This window comes from Mustela putorius, unplaced genomic scaffold, assembly GCF_011764305.1.
Source record: "Mustela putorius furo isolate JIRA1106 unplaced genomic scaffold, ASM1176430v1.1 tig00003899_pilon_pilon_pilon, whole genome shotgun sequence".
Lineage (NCBI taxonomy): Eukaryota > Metazoa > Chordata > Mammalia > Carnivora > Mustelidae > Mustela > Mustela putorius.
The window spans coordinates 19,545,367-19,565,402 of NW_025422048.1; the positions used below are offsets into that span (position 1 = coordinate 19,545,367).

At 40.6% G+C, this 20,036-nt stretch overlaps 1 protein-coding gene across 8 annotated transcripts in view; it reads left to right on the forward strand.

Annotated features, from left to right (window-relative positions):
* Positions 1-19,115, forward strand: part of ENOX2 (ecto-NOX disulfide-thiol exchanger 2) — a 267,589-nt gene extending 248,474 nt beyond the window's left edge. For 7 of the 8 annotated variants that reach the window (XM_004778712.3, XM_004778706.3, XM_004778710.3 and 4 more), the window contains 5 exons: positions 5,460-5,635; positions 8,143-8,250; positions 11,655-11,763; positions 14,997-15,082; positions 17,602-19,115. In XM_004778712.3, coding sequence (XP_004778769.1) covers positions 5,460-5,635; positions 8,143-8,250; positions 11,655-11,763; positions 14,997-15,082; positions 17,602-17,733 — 611 coding nt within the window. In that variant the 3' untranslated portion in view covers positions 17,734-19,115. The remainder of the gene's footprint in view (positions 1-5,459; positions 5,636-8,142; positions 8,251-11,654; positions 11,764-14,996; positions 15,083-17,601) is intronic. The other variant, XM_045068223.1, reaches the window with a different exon arrangement.
* The last annotated feature ends 921 nt before the right edge of the window (positions 19,116-20,036 follow it).

Here is a 20,036-nt window from a genome sequence, read left to right on the forward strand (position 1 = left end):
GCAGAGGTAAGGAAAGCAAGGCTTTGGGAGGTCAGGGAACTCAAAAATTTCCCTGAACTGGCCTGCAACCACTCATATCATCTCCCTCTCTCTTTCGACTATGTTCTTTTTGGCTTTTTCTCTTTGTGAATCACTCCAGCTCAAACTTTTTTGGGGACCCTTGAGAGGAATGTTGCACATTTTCCCTTCTTGAATTTGGTAACATTTGTTACACATCTTTCTTCAATAATTTGGTGACATTTTTAAGCATCTCTTATAATGCAGCTTTGTGAGGATAGCCAACCCCCTGAATTTGCTTCCATTAAAATTGTTGTTTTCTTTGTACCATCAAAGAGACTTAGGCATTAATTTTTTAAAATATTTTATTTATTTATTTGACAGAAATCACAAGTAGGCAGAGAGGCAGGCGGGGGGTGGGGAGTGAGCAGGCTCCCCGCTGAGCAGAGAGCCTGATGCAGGGCTCGATCCCAGGAACCTGAGATCATGACCTGAGCTGAAGGCAAAGGCTTAACCCACTCCACCACCCAGGTGCCCCTAGGTATTAATTTTTTAATGGTACAAAATCCTTTTAGATCTTTTGTCATAGAAAAACATCTGGAATTTTGCTCTGAGTGGCTCCTCTAAAAAGAGGAGTTTGCAGCTGCCTTCATACTTTCATAGTGCCATGATGAACTGGCAGCCTTCAGATCTGAGGAGTCATCCCCATAAAAAGGAACGTTTTCCCCACATAGGAAATAGTCAAAAAGGAGCAGCCAAGAACTAATAATGGCAAGATACAATAAATTCACTGTACTATGCTCTTTGGTATCAGGACTAATGGATTCACCTACTCAAACATATTATTAAAAGATAATATTGAACTTTTCAATGTTCTGGCAATGTACAAAGAACTCCAACTTCAGAAATGGGCCAATTAATATTAAGTCTGTGAAAGTAAAAACTTGGTGTCCTCATTAAAATGACAAAAACCCTCATTTCAGGGAGTGGGAAATACATTTCATAAGTAAGGTGCCCTGGTGGCATTAGAGGAGATCACATTCTCTTTTGCTTAGTGACATGTGCAAACTGAGGAGATTATTATCTGTTTGCACTTGGCTACAGGAATCTATCTCCTCATGTCAGCATGCCCTTTCCCCCTGGGAGAGAAGCAGTCTCTCCTCCTCATTTGCTCGAGAGAAAATATTTTCACATTTAAACTGGAGACAGCGCCCCTAACCATTCTCCTAGATCTCTACCCTTTTCCACATTTCTCCACAAGACTCATAAGACATGAGCATAATCACTAGCCTGCAGTACAAGAAGAAACAAAAGGAGGAAGATGAAATATCACTACTTAGTATTGAGCCATATGCCTTGCCAGAGGACAAACATGCAAACCAAAGCAGAAATGAGTAACTGTCTATCTGCAGCAGTCACTTGATTTACAGAGGAACCTCTGTGTTATTCGGTGGAACTCCAGTCCAGTTTGCGATGCTATCCTTGGTACTGATCCAACAAGCAAATCAAGTATTTCTTCACATTGGCAGATAGCTTGTGTCCCTTCTGCCATACACTTTCCTATATACAGTCATCTTCACTTTTAGCATCTTCTTTCAGTGCTGTGATTGTGAGGAATGCTGCCTGCCCAACAACAGGTATCCCAGCTGTTGGGAGAGATGGCAAGGATAGATAGGATTTACAGTGCTGGGACTTCAACTCTTCGTGTAACCGTTTTCTCTTCAGAGACCAAAAGCTGTATGATTACAGCAAAAATTAAGATCCATAATAAAATCAACATACAATAAATGTGTCATGCCAAATTTTTTCATGATTTCTTTTAAAAACTAAAATACAAGGTTCAAACTGCCATACCAGGATAATTGCATAGCCATTCACAAAAAAAAAAAAAAAACATGTAATAGGAAGGATTGCCACTCTCTTATTTGGACAGACAATCTGATTACATCAGCCTGCATTGGTAGCTGATTGTTTCAGGAAAACCCTCAGGTTGAAAGCACAGAATTAAACCCCACCCCACCCCTGAAGGAGCTTTCATTTAAGAATACGGGGTGTTTTCTCCCTCAGAATATGGTTTTATTCTATATATTTCATCTTTGTAAAGCACAACTTCCTTCCATTTATTGTAGAGAATGAATCTTTTCTTTGAAATCCTTTTAGAGAACACTTCTTCCACCACTTATAGCTAATAATCTTGAAGATTTGATTTCCATTACTTCCTTTTACTTTCTTCTACCCAAAGTCCCTCCCTCATAAGTAACTGAAAAAATTCACACCTTTGACAAGTTGTCTTTTAACATTCTTTACATTTAATATGCAGGTTTGTAATTTTGAATCATTTTGATAACATCTCTTTTTGGCTTTGTGTTGTTTTAGGAATCAAAAAAGGAATAAACTACAAATTTTTTCCATTAATTTAGACTGTGAGCCATAGAGATTAGGGGAACCTCAGTTTTTACCATTATCATAAGCCTGGTACAGGGAAGGTCCTTGGTGTTTGCTGAATGAATGAAAATCCTCTGATTAAACATTTTGTAATAGGTTTTCAGATTTTTGGCCTTCAAAAATGAGCCCTAACCATAAATAAAGCTAACCAGCTTTCCTCTTGTGTCTTAGGGTTTTTTAATTAATAAATTAATGTTTTAGAGCAGTCTTAGATTTACAACAATATTAAACAAGAAGTAAAGACCTTCCAAATACCTGTCTCCCCCACACACATACATAGTTCTCTCCCCGCCCCGCCACTACTGACATCCTGCACCACAGGGGCACATTGGTTATAATCAGTGAATATATCATTATCACCCAAAGTTCATAGTTTGCATTAGAGTTCACTCTTGGTGTTGTACATTCTATGAGTTTAAATGTTTAAAATGTATGTATCTACCATTATAGTATCATACAGAATAGTTCCACTGCCCTAAAAATCCTCTGTGCTCTGCCTGTTCATTCTTCCCTCCCCCTAACCCCTGGCAACAAGGTTAGGGATTTTTTTTGTAATCTTTTAACTGACTCCATTGTTTTGCCTTTTCCAGAATGCCATATAGTTGGAGTCCTACAGTTACGTAGCATTTTCAATGGGCTTCTTTCACTTAGTAATATGCATTTACATTTCTTCCATGTCTTTCCATGACTTAATCACTAATTTCTTTTTAGCACTGAATAATATTCCATTTCTGGATATACCACTGTGTGTTTACCCATTTAATCTACTAAAGAACATCACAGTTGTTTCCAAGTTGGGGAAAATTTAAAATTGCCAGAGGAAATCTGCTATAAAATCCATGTGCATATTTTTGTGGGGACATAAGTTTTCAGTTCACCTGGGTAAATATGAGGGAGCACGGTTGCTGGATTACATGGTAAGAGTATATCTAGTTTTATAAGAAAGTGCCAGTAGGATTTTGCATTCCCACCAGCAATGCAGGAGAGTGTCTGTTTGCTGCACATTGTCACCAGCCCTTGGTGTTATCATTGTTTTGGATTTTGGCCATTCTAATAGGTGTGTAGTGGTATCTTATTGTTCTTTTAATTTGCAGTTCCTTAATGATGTATGACATATGACATATGATGATGCTTAGATGCCGTGGATATATCTTTGATGGGGTGTCTTTTCAGGTCTAATTTTTTGGCATTTATCCTGCTTGATGTTCTCTGAACTTCCTGGATCTGTGGTTTGGTGTCTGGCAATAATTTGGCGGGAAAAGTTCAGTGATTATTGCTTTACCTGTTGCTTCCATTCCTTTATTTCCCTTCTAATATTCTTATGACATGTATCTTTTGTGGTTGTGCCATAGTTCTTGGATATTCTCCTTGGGTTTTTTTTTTTAATGCTTTTTTTCTCTTTGCTTTTCAGGTTAGACAGTTTCTATTGTCATACCCTCGAGCTCAGAGATTCTTTTCTCAGCTATGTCCAGTCTTTTAATAAGCACATCTAAGGCATTTTTCCATTTCTGTTACAGTATTGTTTTTTTTATCTCATGTCTATTTTATTTTTCCTTAGAATTTCCATCTCTCTGTTTACATTATCCATCCATTCTTTCATGGTATCTGATTTTCCCATTAAAGCTCATAGCATACTAATCATAGCTGTTTTGTATTCCTGGTCTGATAATTCCAACATTCATGCTGTATCTCACTTGTATTCTGATCCCCATTCAGTCTCTTCAAACTGTGTTTCTTTGGTTGGTTAGTTGGTTTTTGTTTTTGTTTGTTTTTTACCTTTTAGTATGCCTTGTAATCTTTTGTTGAAATCTGGACATGATGTCCTGGATAAAAAGATCTCCAGTAAATAAGACTTTAGTGGCGTGGTAGTTAAGTATGGGAAAGCATTATTTAGTCCTGTGATCAGGTCTTTGTCTTTTAGTGAGCATATACCTCCGGACTGTGAATTTCATAAGTGCTTCTCAGTTTTTGGTCCCCCCCTTACTTGGGGCAGGATGTCTGGAGGGTATTTCCCTTCTCCAGGTCAGTTAGGCTTCAGTAATACCCTAGCAGGTTAGACTCCAATAAAATAGTTTCTTATGAAGGCAGGCCTTGTTAAGAAGAACAGAATGCTCCGGTGTATTTCAAAATGGTTTCTTTTCTCTACCGCCTGACGGAAGCGCAAGGGGGATCTTTCTCTAATATTCATTGTAAGGACTTGGTCATGCTCTGAGAGATAAAATTCACGAAAGGATAGAGAACTTACTATGACTGAGTCCCTCTGGAATTTTTAAATCTTAGACTTGCCCACACTGAGCCTCCAGCAATTAGCCAATTACAATTTAGGTTTTTTTACTTGCCACCAGTTCCTATGGAACTTCCTGCCCATAGGTTTCTGGTCTGGTAAGTTATGATTCTCTAGATTCTCCTGTCACTCTGGTTTCAGGGGCAGCAGTTTGCCCTGTGACTTCACTTCTCTGGTGGATCTAAGATGAGTGGTTGATTTTTCAGTTTATTCAGCATTTTATTCTTTGTTACATTGGAATGGTGACTTCTAAACTCCTCACACAATAGACCGGAAACCAGAGTCTAGTGACTTAATTTTTACATTTACCTTTCCTGTGTAGGATAGTAAAGATTACACTTTTTTAAAAACTGCCTTGCAAGATTATCACATGGACAGTCATCAGTTCAAGAAAAATGGCCCTACACTTTATCATTACAGAACTCTTATCATTTGCTGCCTTCCAAATTAAAGTGACCAATGTTAGCTGGGAATATCTGCGTTATATTTGGGGTGACAAATATGAAGCATGATGGGGATTTCAGGGTGTTGGAATCCTATGTTCCTTTACAAAAATGGTACTGTGTGCTTTTGGGTCCATCTCTTGCTGCCATGGCCACCTCAAACCTAAAGTTGCTCAAAGAGATTTTTATACGTGTCAGTTGAAAACTACCAAGTTTTCATGGGGCTAAGGTGAACCACAAAGAGTATGGATAGATGGAGATTTGACTTTATATTGACCGCTTAACTTTAGTATCACAGGCAGAAACTCTGAAGGAAGAAAATGACAGCCTCCGTTGGCAGCTCGATGCATATCGGAATGAGGTAGAATTGCTCAAGCAAGAACAAGGCAAAGCCCCCAGAGAAGATGACCCAAACAAGGAACAGCAGCTGAAACTCCTGCAGCAAGCCCTGCAAGGAATGCAACAGGTAAAGGCTCTTTGGTTTTCTGAGCTTTTGGGAAGACTAACATCAGCTCCTCACCTGGAAAAATGTCCCCTGCCAGCAAAGAGAATAGCAAACCTCTTATTTTTCTTGATATTCTGTTCTCTGGCATAGCCGAAGAAAGGTCTATGTTATGGTTAATGAAATATTCTGGCCAATACAAAGGTTGCAGTGGATCACCAATTTTCTTTTTCTGTTTTTTAAAGATTTTATTTATTTATTTGTCAGAGAAAGATCACAAGCAGGAGGAGTAGCAGGCAAAGGGAGAAGTGGGCTCCCTGCTGAGCAGGGAGCCTGATGTGGGACTCAATCCCAGGACCCTAGGATTGTGTACTGAGCTGAAAGCAGACATTTAACCAACTGAGCCATCCAGGTGTCCCGTGGATCACCTATTTTCTTTTTTTAAAGATTTTTATTTATTTATTTGTCAAAGAGGGGGGGAGAGCATGAGAGAGCGAGCACAGGCAGGCAGAGGTAGAGGGAGAAGCAGGCTCCCTGCTAAGCAAGGAGCCCGATGTGGGACTTGATCCCAGGATGTTGGGATCTTGACCTGAGCTGAAGGCAGCTGCTTAACCAACTGAGCCACCCAGGCATCCGGGATCGCCTGTTTTCAACGGATGTACATCCAGTAAAAATACTTGACACTCAAACTACACCAAACATAATCTAATCTTTTCTTTCTGCTTCAGAAGGTGCTTTGGAATCTGTACAGATCCTCGAGGTCTTTATGAAGGTCTTCAGTTACTTAGATAGAAAAAGTAGTATCTACTCGATCCAATGCTGGACCATGCAGCCTGTTAGAAGAAATGGCAGGAATTTTACCTTGCTTTTTTACTATCAATGCTTTAGGCACATAATATCAATTGGTTTTTATTTTGTTTTGTTTTCACAGTCATTTCTGTGAATGAGTTTACCTGCACATTATTCCAAGTATAAAAAGTAAAGTAAATAGATGCATCCAACTGTAATTGCATTCAAATACAACAGTGTGAAATAGATGCTCAATGTCTAAATGTTTTATGTAAGCATCAGCACAGTGAGCCTACCGTTTAAAAGATATTACCATCTGTTCCCATCATAATAAAGGAGTAGTATTTTTGAGTAAGGGTACTATCCTCTTCTGTCTTGTCAGATGACCAGCCATTTTCCTTACAATTTAAATTGAGCAATATTTTTTAATTGTATGCCTTGAATTATCAGGGGCAAAGCTTATTGCTGACTGGAATCACAAATTGTGAACAAGGAGTCTCTTCTGGCACTAGGAGCCCTGTGTTCCTATTATTTCTGCTACCACTGTCTTCCTGTGTGACAAGCAATATCACATTAATAGTTCACCTTTCCTATTAGTAAAATGTGTGAAGTAATGCTTACCTTCCTTTTACTGTCACTATGGAATTTAATTAGAACATGTAAATTATATCTGAGATCTTTCCACCAAAAAAAAAATGCATCTCTTCAGCTAGACTTCAAAGAATTTTGACAACATATATTGTACTGTGTGTGTTTTAGCTCTTCCAATGGTCTTCTTCAAGCCTCTGAAAAGCAAAACTTTGGAAACATTTTTTGTTGCTTTTCCTCTCTTACCTTGATTTTGAAACCATTCCACAGAAGGACAGTTCTGCTACTGAAATACAATCTAAAGATGATGAACTTTTTTTTTCATTTCATCACTTCAGAGACCTCTGAGAAAATTAGGTCTCTACATCCTGACAAATTAATTTCGCTCATTTTGATTACTTTTTATTGGAAAATAGCCTTGTAAACAAGATAAAGGTTCTCCTATCTTATCCCCAAAAGAAGTGTAGTCTAACATAGTGGTTAAAAGCGTGGACTGTAGTCTTGACCCCACCTGGGTTTAAATCCTAACTCTGCCACTTACTATCTGAATGGCCTAAGGCAAAGCACTAAACCTCTGTAAGCCTCAGGACTATGTGTAATAGGGTTACTTGAGGTTTATATGAGATCACACATATGAAACCTTATCCACATGTGTGACACATGTTAGATGCTAAATAAGTAATATTTTTGTAATCGTGATGATGATGATGAATCCAGTTCCTTGCCTACTGATGTGGAAACAAACATTTGTGAAATGTTTCCCTCACAGAAATTGAACTTGGCTTGGAAAATGACTAATTGAAAGAATGCTTTACAACATTAAGTTCTATGCAGCCACCAAGATGTTGTCCACATGAGATTAACACTATACCCTACCCTTACCCCTGGCTGAAATAGAAAAGTTAAGCGATTAGATCATTTAGTTTCTCAGATGCTTTCTAAAATATGAGCAAATCCAAAAGAAGTTCCTAAGAGCTAGATAAAATAACTTGAAGTGAAAAGTACCTTGATTTTCCCTTTGGTATCTCTGCATGGAGAGATGATTGTTGGGCTGGAAGAAAGTGAGACAGGCCAGCCTACTATCTCACTTCAGCCAGGGTTTTGAAATGAAGTGTGGCTCCTCAAGACTTGATTGTCTTTGGTCTGTCTTGTAGCATCTACTCAAAGTCCAAGAGGAATTCAAAAGGAAAGAAGCTGAACTTGAAAAAGTCAAGGATGACAAATTGCAGGTGGAAAAAATGTTGGAAAATCTTAAAGAAAAGGTACATCGGCATCTGTGAACCCTTGTCCTTGCCCTTCCCCCCCGCCTTTTGCAGTGGCAATGAAAACGCCCTGCAAGTTCCTGGAGAAGGAACCACCCTAGAATGCTTGGCTGAGTAGGGATTAAAAGCCCTCTCTCTGGGGTAATTCTTGAATCAAGGGCTCTGCCTTTAGATGTGAGCCCTTGGTGTATCTAAGGATTCTGGAGAGTGTACTTTTCAATGAATACAAAGTTAGTCCATCCCTAAAATTCCTCAGTCTTTCCCTCTTGGAGAAGACCAGCATGTATACTTCATTCTTGCTTCATCTTGCCAAGCAAATAGCAACATAGATAATGCAGGTGAAAAAAAAAAGGAAACGTGGGTGACACAGAGTACCTTTAATGAAGTGTTTCATTAAAGGAAGATACCCAAGTACAACGAGAACATGGGCATTTCTTTGCAGACACTCCATCTAGTGTAATGATGAACAGCTGCAGGTGAAATAGCCAAAACCCAAAGGGGAGAAAACGTGTGGAAAGTAAATAAAAGGCAGAATATTCTAATGCTTGATGATTGCAGCATAGAAGGGCAAGATGGGACTTTGCAGCAATAAAAGCTGCCAGTGAGGGCCTCTTAGGGAGCCTCCTAACATCTGGATAAGTTACTGTGTCACAGGCAGGAATCAGGTGCCCAGTCTACTTGAGGTGTGTAAAGTCTACTGATGGTGTCTTCCCAACCGACCTCCCTAATCATTTGTATGCCTGAACATTCAACTGAAGCAGTCCTCTGAAAAGGAAGACCCATTGACTGTAACTGCCTGATTTTAATGTCTCAGAAGGAAGAGATTAGGAGCTCAGACCAAGAGCGGTCAACCAAGAGAAATCAACAATGCTACAGTTCCATAAGAATTTGTGTTCTTTATCTCTCGCGCTCAGCTCAGAAAGATGCAGTGCATGTAGGCCCTGGGTGTGTTTGCCAGCATAGTGACTTCCCCCAGAGTGCCATTGAGAACTGGCAGCCCTGGTGTAGTTGAAACAAATGATTGAAAGTGTTTTCTTCTGGAGGCCATTTGCAATATGCTTTTAATTCTTCCACTTCATAAAACCAGCTCACTTTCCAGTTTTGTGGGTGCTATTAAAGAAACGAGTGCAATCCCAGAGAAATTCATTTATCAAGCATTTAATTGAAAAGTGCCAAAGCTGCTCTCTGTAGCAGGAATTTCCCTATACTTCCAGAGCTGCTAAAATGTCTTGGAGCTGCTACATAGCTGTTTGGCTTCTTGCATAAAATGGAATGTGTAACCAGAAGACTATTGATAGACATGAGGTTATGCTAATAATATTACGCTTAGGATTATTCTCTAGGATTGACATCACAAATTAATTTAAGAGCATTTTTGGTGCTTTAGTGTAAGCCACTTTCTGCTTTATAAAGTATTTCATTTGAAGAAGCAAGAGGTCATATGGCACGGAAGAACCTTAATGTATTATGCCTTAGTCTGTTTTTCATCCTGAACCTGAATATACCACGAAGCAGCAGCTAAAGAGGATAAGGAAGGAAAGCCGATTGATAATAGGGAAAATATGAGTCAGGATGTTTTTTTACCTGTTACTGTAAGCAAAGCTTCTTTCAGAAAAAGTCACGGCAGTGCATTATAAACTGATCTTCTCTGGGAAGCTGATTTGTGACCAAATATTTCAACCTGACACAATTAGGTTAGGAAGCAAAGTACCATTACGTTAGACTGCAAAAATAATTCCAGGTTGAAAGGAAGGCAGTAAGTTTTGGTGAGAAGGGATCTCTTTTGTTTTTGTTTGGGTTTCTTGACAGTAAACCATAGTGTGAGTTATTGTCAGTGTTTTGCAATATAACAAGGTGACTTCTGTCTGTCTTACTGCAAAAAAGAGCTAGCTCTTGGAATCTGCCAGTAAAATTCAAGCTGATAAACATCTCTTCAATATGCCTTCCAATTTTTTAAATGCCAGCTATAATAAAATTGAAGTCAGGTTTCAGTAAGGCTACATTTCTATTCAGGATGGCTAAAACTTCTTAGGGTGTGTTTACATCTTAAATCAACCCCCATCTGTTAAACTCTCACACTTAAGAAATGGCTTACTGGATCATTTAATGTTTTAAGGGGGTTAGAAGGAGATGTACAACCCATGGCTTAGAAGTGAGCCAGTATTTTAAATCAAACTTGGCATGATGGTTACTGCCTGGATTGGATTCTAAGGGCCAAAGATTGAGTAGGTCATCAAGAAAGCCTTCCCTTCTGACTACAGCCAGGAAGCCTGTAAATCCACAAAACAGCATGTCTTGTAGCATAGACCATTCATTTCATTCATGGGCAACATCCCGGAAGCTTTGAAGGCATCTTTAAAGAAAACAGAAGAACAACTGTCTGTGCCGAGGGCTTGTGGAAGGGAAAAAGTGACAAAGCATTTGAGTCAGCCATGATCTGCCCCTGCTAGGAGCATTTCCCCAACATTTTCTTTTCTAATAGCAGTAAGACTGGAAGCAGAGATTTCTTTTATTCCTTCTTCTCAAGGCTCTTCCCTCAAATTTATAATACAGAAAAGATGTTCTCAGTGCCAAAAGAGAGAAAGAAAGATCCATGAAAGGTCTGGACGTATTTTTCAGTTTGATTGCTGGTCATTAATTTCACCTGAGTATCTTTTATGAAACATATGTGCTATGCTCAGAAAGAGAGAACTTTCAACAACAAAGAAAGCCACTGAGTAAAGATATTTTGGTCATGGTCATTTCTTGATATGAAGTCAGGAATATCCTAACTCATAATGTCTTTGTCAGGGAGAAGAGAGAGTTGATAGTCAATAAATGGGAGCTCTAATTTTTAGTTCAAAAGCCAACAGTTGATTATTTGGGAGTATATTAACTACACTGTAGATTCCCCACTCAGAGATGGGACCTGCCTTTAGCAGAGTATGGACCTAAATTTGAAAAGAACAATCGTTTTGGCAGTGGCTGGCCCGGCGTGAAATCTAGGCTCTACCACGTCCTAGAAATGTGATCTAAGGCAATTTATCTAATTTACTTAAGCCTCGGTTTCCTCATTTGTTGAATGGAGATAACACATACCTAACAGGGCCTGGCACCTAGTAGGCGGTAAATGTTGGGTCTGGTTCCCCAGATTACCTATAGAGTCAAGAATGATGAAAGCGGAGGAAAAAAAGTGGCAAAGATGAAAGTCTAAATTTTTCTGTGTTTTGGAGCCATGTAAAGAAGTTTTGGATGATCTGTGATGCTTTTGCATAAATTAATGTTATTTTCTCTCCCATTCAGCCATCAAAATTGTACAGTATCGCTTTTGGGGTACTACATTTAAAAGTTCCCTATTGTATAATCAAATCCAAGTCTGTTACCCAGTAAGGTGAACTGACTCAGGAAGCATATTATTCCCACAGGAAAGCTGCGCTACTAGACTGTGTACATCAAGCCAGGACAGTGACTACCCTCTTGAGAAGACCCTGAACAGCAGCCCTATCAAATCTGAACGTGAAGCACTGCTCGTGGGTAAGGAACACATGTACAATGTATTAACTGTGGTGGAGTGGGAAAGGGTTTCACCTAAGATGAATATACCCACCAGGCACTTACAAAGCATGACAATGCACGGACCCAGAGTCCTGAAGACAACAGGATAAGAATAAGTGTAGACTTCATAGAAATGGTAACAGCAGCTCCCAATCCTCCTCAAGCTCCTGTGGTTGCTGCCACATCAAATGTGTGATGTAAGCACAAGAAAGGGACTGCTGGGAAATGACAGATGCTGGCGAGGATGCGGAGAAAGGGGAACCCTCCTACACTGTTGGTGGGAATGCAAGCTGGTGCAGCCACTCTGGAAAACAGCATGGAGGTTCCTCAAAATGTTGAAAATAGAACTGCCCTATGACCCAGCAATTGCACTATTGGGTATTTACCCTAAAGATACAAATGTAGTGATCCAAAGGGACACATGCACCCGAATGTTTATAGCAGCAATGTCCACAATAGCCAAACTATGGAAAGAACCTAGATGTCCATCAACAGATGAATGGATCAAGAAGATGTGGTATATATACACAATGGAATACTATGCAGCCATCAAAAGAAATGAAATCTTGCCATTTGCAACAACATGGATGGAACTAGAGCGTATCATGCTTAGCGAAATAAGTCAAGCAGAGAAAGACAACTATCATATGATCTCCCTGATATGAGGAAGTGGTGATGCAACATGGAGGCTTAAGTGGGTAGAAGAATAAATGAAACAAGATGGGATTGGGAGGGAGACAAACCATAAGTGACTCTTAATCTCACAACAAACTGAGGGTTGCCGGGGGGAGGGGGTTTGGGAGAAGGGGGTGGGATTATGGACATTGGGGAGGGTATGTGATTTGGTGAGTGCTGTGAAGTGTGTAAACCTGGTGATTCACAGACCTGTACCCCTGGGGATAAAAATATATGTTTATAAAAAATAAAAAATTAAAAAAAAAAAAAAAAAAAAAAAAAAGAAAGGGACTGCTGGAGAAACACGTTGTGCATTTTTTAAATCTCTATGTGAGGATAGCGGAGCCCTCTCACTCCTACTCAGGGTTATAGCGCGCGCGCTGTTTGACAGAGAACTTTCCCAGATGAACCTCTGGAGGAAGTATATGCCTCTTAGAAATTTTTCTTCCAGGTTACTGGCAGATGACTCAGGAGGTTGTCTGCTGAGTGTTGGACACTGGAGGGCTCGGACGAGATAAATGCTAGAATTGCTCTCATTATATAAAAATCATCCACAGAGGCAAGATAGAGCACATGCTTGAGGAGTCAACAGATCTGGTTTCCCATTTGACCCTACCATTTCCTTTGTGAGCTTCAGGAAGGAAGCACAATGGGCAGAATCATATTACCTGTCTCAAAGGGCAGCTGCGAGTATTAAATAAGATAATTCATCTGAATCCCTTAGCACAGTGTGCAGCCCACAGGAAGTCCTCAGTAAAATGAAAACCATTTTGCACTTAACAGTATTCTGCACAAATTCTTGTGGACTTGATACTCCTTTTGGAGAATAGTGACAGCTTGAAGGCCTAAAATATTCAGTCATTTCCAAGGGGCTGATACTGGGCCTCAACAGATAATCCCAGCTGCTTTCTAGGAAGCTGAACCCCACAGTGGCCCCACCCCAATCTCAGAAGTTCTTCACACTCATTGGCTTCTACGTAGTTTGAAGATTTATCTGCCTTCTTTGGTAATGGATAGCGTAGTCAGATTTAGCACTTTGATATGTTAATAAAGATGCACTAGGGGATCTGCCATTGAGTCTTCAAGAAAAGTGACAACTTATTTCCATTTTACAACTCAAAGTTCTTTAACAAATTGGCATGGCAACGGGGGAGAGCTGACAGAGAGTAGAGGGAAGCCTCTGTGAATGGATAGTTCTAGAAACAAAGATTCTTAAGATAAGTGTTTTTTGTTTTGTTTTTCTTTCTTTTTTTTTTTTTCTAAAGAATATAGTCCTGGGCTGACAGAAAGGAAAATCTATTTTTTAAGATTGGTTCTTTGGGTGTGAACCCACAGAAACTGCTTAGTGTTTTGAAGCCTATGGAGTTATTTCTCCTCATTTGACAGACAGCCTGCCTTGGCTGTAGCACCTAGAATTCCTTTGGACGTGAACGCCTTTTTTAGAATTTAACTTTCTCGGCTTCAGTCAGTGTATAGCAATTCCATTTACTTCATCATGTAAGAATCACATAGTGTTATAAGTAATAGCATCCATTTCGAACAGATCTTGAACTCTCTCATCAGCTCCTCCTGGATCCCCCAGCCCACCTCCTTGCCCTGTGGTTTTTGGAGGATTTTCACAAAGAACTAATTTGAACTTCAACTACAACTCAGACTGGTGATGTTCTTTATCAGTCACTTGAAGGAATAGACAAGTTGTAGTCTATAAACCAAATCAAATTTCGCTTTTATTTCTTGGCAGTTCTCAGCAAATTCAATTCTGGGACTATTTGATGTACTTAAGATCTTATGAAAAGAGAGGAATTCAAAAAATCTGAAGAAAGAAATAGTAGGCCTTTGAACAATTTATGTTCTACCTGTTGCCAGAGAAAAAGTAGTAGAACAGTTAACCTGATGTCCAGAACAATCAAGGCAGTGTGTCTAGCTGCCAATCACCCCATAGTTACACTGAGTGAAAATTAGGTACATTCCTGAAGGCTCTAAACTTCTATTTTAAAAAATATGTTACTTGAAGAAATTTAGAGCTCTAAGCACAAACAAATGCTAGTGACCACTTGAGTGAATGAAATGTTTGGCTTTTCTTTATGGAGCTGCTCACAGGAAAGTATAATCAGCAGATTCTCTTGTGAGAGGCATGAAGTGAATCAGGCAAAGTACCTGATTTGTACATTTACCACAACAGCAAGACATTATTTATGCATAAGAAGTTCAAGTCCAATTTAAAGACTGTGCAGAATAACTGCAAAAGGCCAGCACACTGTAAATTCATTATAAAATTCCAAATTCATTGTGAAATGTAGAACTCCAAGGGTCTTTAGCCATCATGAATGATGGAAGTGACTCTTCCAATGCCAGCTTTTCCACAGGTGATACAGTGTTGTGAGAGGCCGTATATGCACTGGGTTGTTGAACAGATTAAATGAATAAAATGTATGAAACTTAGAATAGTGCCCAGTATGTAGTATGTGGTACATGTGAGTTAGCTCTCATTTCAAATATAATGCTCAAGTGTAACCTCCATGGTATTGTCGCTATAGGGATTATTTCCACATTTCTTCATGTCCACCCATTTGGAGCAAGCATTGAATACATCTGTTCCTACTTGCACCGTCTAGATAGTAAGGTATGTGGGGTCCTGAAATGGGTATGCAAGGGGTTGGAGGGTACTTTCTTCAAGCATAAATAAGTCGGTACTAATCACTGTAAGGAAACTTCCCTCACCTGTTCTCACTGCAGTGCAGTGCAGAGCTTCTCTCTTACAGGCAGGGTGACCGGCTGCTCCCATTTGCCTGGGACTGAGCGGTTTTCTAGAACTCGTGACTTCCAATGCCAGAACCAGGAAGTCATGGGCAATCCTGAATGACTTGTCTACTCTCCTTCCAAGATACATCTTAGAAGAATTTTCCTCCTTTCTTTTAATTTCTGTATAAGCTACAAATAACCCACTCTCTCTCACCAGTCATACTTTCGTACTGACCTTTAGCCATTAGCAAATGCTAATGTTCAGAACTAGAAGCCTTACTCCAGTCAAGACTGTCACCACTGCCATTACCTAATGTTGAAATGATCAAGGCAGAGGCCAACACAAAACAGAGGAAACAGTAAGTCTGTGACATGGACGCAAGTTCTGCTCCCAGCTGATCTCATGGGTCACTTCCTTCCTGGGATGATGTTCTGTGGGGGACACAAAGCGTCAGGGACAAGGGGAAATATTAGTTCCCTAAAAAGTTAAAGATGCCTCATAGAAGTGGGAGGGGACTCTTGACTCCTCAGAATAAATAAACCCAAGATAGATTTTTTTTTTCAGAAGCTGCATTCAGTTACATGCGCTCGTGGATTATATTCACTATTTCACAGGGCCTGAGGCTCTTGAGATGTGGCCACTGAAATGCAGATTCCTGATAACTAGATGTCCAAAATGTTAAGCCATTTAAGCATATGTCCTCTTAACAGAGGCGCTTGCCCATGTGGGCATCCAACTGGGGTGACGCATCCTTCTTGTGGCATTGGTTTTAGTTTGAGCCAGCGCACCCCTTTCATTTAGCTCTGGGAAGTGATACCATTCTGCAATTAAAAAGCCCATTTGACAGCAAAGGGAGAGATTGAATGTGAGCACTAGGACCAAGTGGTAAGTTGCAGTGGTATGAAATTGTCAGTAAAAATGATCTGGCCCTTTTTTCTTAAGTTGTAAAAAAATAATGCTACATTTTATGTTAAAAATGTGAGCAACAGGGGCGCCTGGGTGGCTCAGTGGGTTGAAGCCTCTGCCTTCATCTCAGGTCATGATCCCAGGGTCCTGGGATGGAGCCCCACTTCGGGCTCTCCACTCGGCGGGGAGCCTGCTTCCCTTCCTCTCTCTCTGCCTGCCTCTCTGCCTACTTGTGATTTCTGTCTGTCAAATAAATAAATAAAATAAAATAAAAATGTGAGCAACAGAAAGACAATGAAGGGAAAGGGAAAGTGACCCGGCCCCACCCTTCCAGGATCACCACCGCTAATAGTCTGGCATATCTTCTTTCAGACCATTTTCCATACGTATGCTGCACCCATATTGTACAAATACATCCCGAAACATTATATATTTATAGTTTTTAGAATGGAGATTCAACTCTATATGATACTCTGCATATGCATCTTTCACTCAACTGGCTACCGTCCACTACTAGCGCTAGGAACGACCTCACTCCTACTCTCGGCCCATTTTCTCCTGAGCAGCTTCCTGCCAGAGTAGTGACAGGGCCTCCCAAAGAGCCTGCAGTGATGCAAACAAGAATTGTTTGATTGGGGGGGGGTCCCTTTGTCCAACTTCAGGAACATTCAATGTGGCGGCAACAGGGTTTCTCCCAGGATCCCCTAGTGCTATTCAGTAGAGCCCTAGTACCCAGGTTCACAGTTGGGAAGGCTGCTACTCATGTCAAGATGGCCACCTGAAACAAGTCCTAAAGGGGTCCACAGATTTTTGATTTTATGTGTGTGTGTGTGTGTGTGAGAGAGAGAGAGAGAGAAGTGGGGAGAAGGAGACGATACACAGAAGTAGAAATACAGGGCATTCCTTATTTCTGTCATTTTTCCTTTGTAAAGCAATGCTTGTGTGAAGAATTCTGTCCTGCCTCCCTCCCCTCCCAAGGCTTTGCAGCTTCAGTAGGCCTCCACACAGCAGCAGCGGCACCGATGAGCTGTCATTCCGCTGGCTGCAAACCCAAGCCTGTCCACACAGCTGACGCTAGCTCTTTTCATTAGAAAGCTCGGTGGTGATCAGTCCCCAAAACGTGATGCGAAGTGAAAGGAACTAGTCACAAAAGACTATATATTGTATGATTGCACATATAGAAAATTTCTAGAAAATTCAAAACCACAATGAAAAAATCTGAGTCAGGGATTGGGAGGGATAATTGACTACAAAGGGGCATGAAGGAAGCTTCTGTGGGTGATGGAATGTTCTAAAACTAAATTGTGGTGGGAGTTGCCCAATTGTATAAATGTACTAAAACTCACTACACTCTACACATAGAGTAGGTGAATTTGTTGTATGTAAATTATTACCTACATACGGCAGTTACACAATCCGTGCAAGGGAAGCTCAGGGGGCCCTGTAGGCCAGTAGAACTGCTTCTCAGTGAAACTTCTCTGTCTGGCCCATAGATCTGCACCAGCGATGTGGAATGTCTCATGAGCAGGCTGCAGCACACCTTCAGGCAGGAAATGACCGGGGTCGGAGCCAGTCTGGAAAAGAGGTGGAAGTTCTGTGGCTTCGAGGGCCTGAAACTGACCTGAATGCTGCGGCCTCACAGCCTGGGCTCCTGCAGAGAAATGTGCCATAGACATGCCAAGGAAGTGATTTGTATTCTCAATGGTTTTCAAGTGAAAGTGCTTTAAATTTGCTGGGTCAATCCCAGAATATCTTATGAGTTAAAATAAGGATCCTAGAGCAGCACCTCGAGCTACAGGCCCTAAAAAGACATGGACTCAAACCCTCAAGCGCTGTAACTTGCTCCCCTTCTGTTGGTGGCTTGTGTCTTTTATTAGTGATATTGAAAAAGGCCTGAGGCTAAAGAGTATTTGGGGTATTTTCAGTGTCTGTACTACTGTCCTAGAGTTTGGTATTTTTTTAAACACTGTTAATTGAAATGTTTTGATTATTTGTATGTGATTTGTTTGTGTTTTAAACTTCTCTTCGCATTAATGTTGCTACTGATAAGAGGAATGAGAGGAGCACTGGCTACTCTGTAAAGGACATGGTCTTTCCGACACCCAGTAAGCCAGTAAGCGAATAACACAGCATCTTCTAGAAGGTGCCTGCCCAGGCTCCTCTTTTAAAAGAGAAAGCATGGTTTGTGGCTTTTTGCAAAATTACTGTGAACCAAAAGTTGACAAATGTTCCAAAGTTATTTTCTCTAATATATCAGATTAAAAACATCTAGATGTATTCACAGAAAGCAAGTGTCCAGTATGACTGGCATGTGTTTGTGCTATTCAGAATCACCTTGTAAATAGTCTGCTTTTAAAGGAGGGCATATTTAGTTTCAGTGAATGAAAACACACATGTGTGCTTGTGCACATGCACGTACACAAACAAGTTAGCAGAAGGGATTCATTTTAATGCCTTCCCTCTGGCCTCCTTACAAAGTCTGTTGGTCCCTTTTCTTCTGCCATCAGCGTGTTGAAGTGCAAACCGTGTACTGCTGTAAATACTATGTTCACTTCAAGCTGAATGTTTGCAAACAGTTGATACGAGTATTAGTAGAAAATTCTTGGTAATGAATGAGCCTGGGTGCATGAGGCTTCCTGCAAAGAGCTCAGCTCCTCCTGGAGCACCAGTGGCTGGGGGCACCTCCAGTTCTATGGTGCCCACCAGCAGATTGCAATGGCAAACTGTATGTGGACCAGTCCGGAAGTCCTCCTTGATGGAAACAAAAGAGAAAGGATGAGGATTTGGGGCTAATATCCTGAGGCACAGATGATCTTTTCTTCTGTGGTGTTGCTGGTGCCTAAAGTAACACAAGCATGCCCTCCCTTGAGTCTTGATTCAGAATGAAAGAATGTACCAAGTAAGCAAAGCCAATGAAGAGTATTTCAGGAAAATACTTTGTAAATGAGATGTCAGTAGTGTTCAAAGTTGTATTTTTCAAAGATAAATATTCCTTTTTTATACCTCAGCTTGGTGTTCTGTTTTGAATTACTTGCTCTCTAGTCCTTTAGTGAATCATCTCAATTTCTTCTTTGGAGTACCAGGATGTTGAAAGAAGATGCTAAACCTTCGCCTGGACAACTCGAAGCTCAGTCTCCCGGAAAGCTGGCTTTCCCCTGAAGTACCCAGCTGTGGCAGGAGCAGGGAGCTAGGATTATTTTTACTCTAGCCCCCTCCTGGAAGCATTCTCCCTGTCGTCAGCATTATAGAATCCTTTGATTTGTCAATCACAGAGGGCCTTGAATGCCTTATTTTAACAATATCTCTGAAATCAAGGGAAATTCACCACTTATCAATTAGTTCTTATTTAAATAACTTAAATACCATGACACTTTAAACCAACAAATTTTAAAGCAACTGTTAACACCTAGACAGACCCCTTGCTATTCTCCACTTAATCTCCTTGTGCCACAGACGGTCTCTTTCTATCATTTCCGCCCATTTTGTCCAGGTGTACTCCTCGCAGCCTGCTTGAATACACTGCCTCTGAGGCTCACTGTTGGCTAGACTACAGTGCCCAGTTGCTTCATCAAACACCAGTCTAGACATTGCTGTGAAGGCATGTTTGAAAAGATATCATTAACGTTGAAACTGGTAGACTTTGAATTGAAGCAGATTGTCCTCTATAATGTGGCTGGGCCTCATCTAATCAATTAAAGACCTCAAGTCCTCCGAGGAGAGAGGAATTGTGCTTTCAGATAGCCTTTGGATTCATGACTAGCCTTAACGCCCACCAGAATTTCCAGACTGCTGGCCAGCCCTACAAATTTCAAATTTGCCAGCCCCCACAATCACATGAGCCAATTTCTTAAAATAAATCTGTGTCTGTGTGTGTGTGTGTGTGTGTGTGTGTGTACACATCCCACTAGTTCTGTTTCTTTGGAGAACC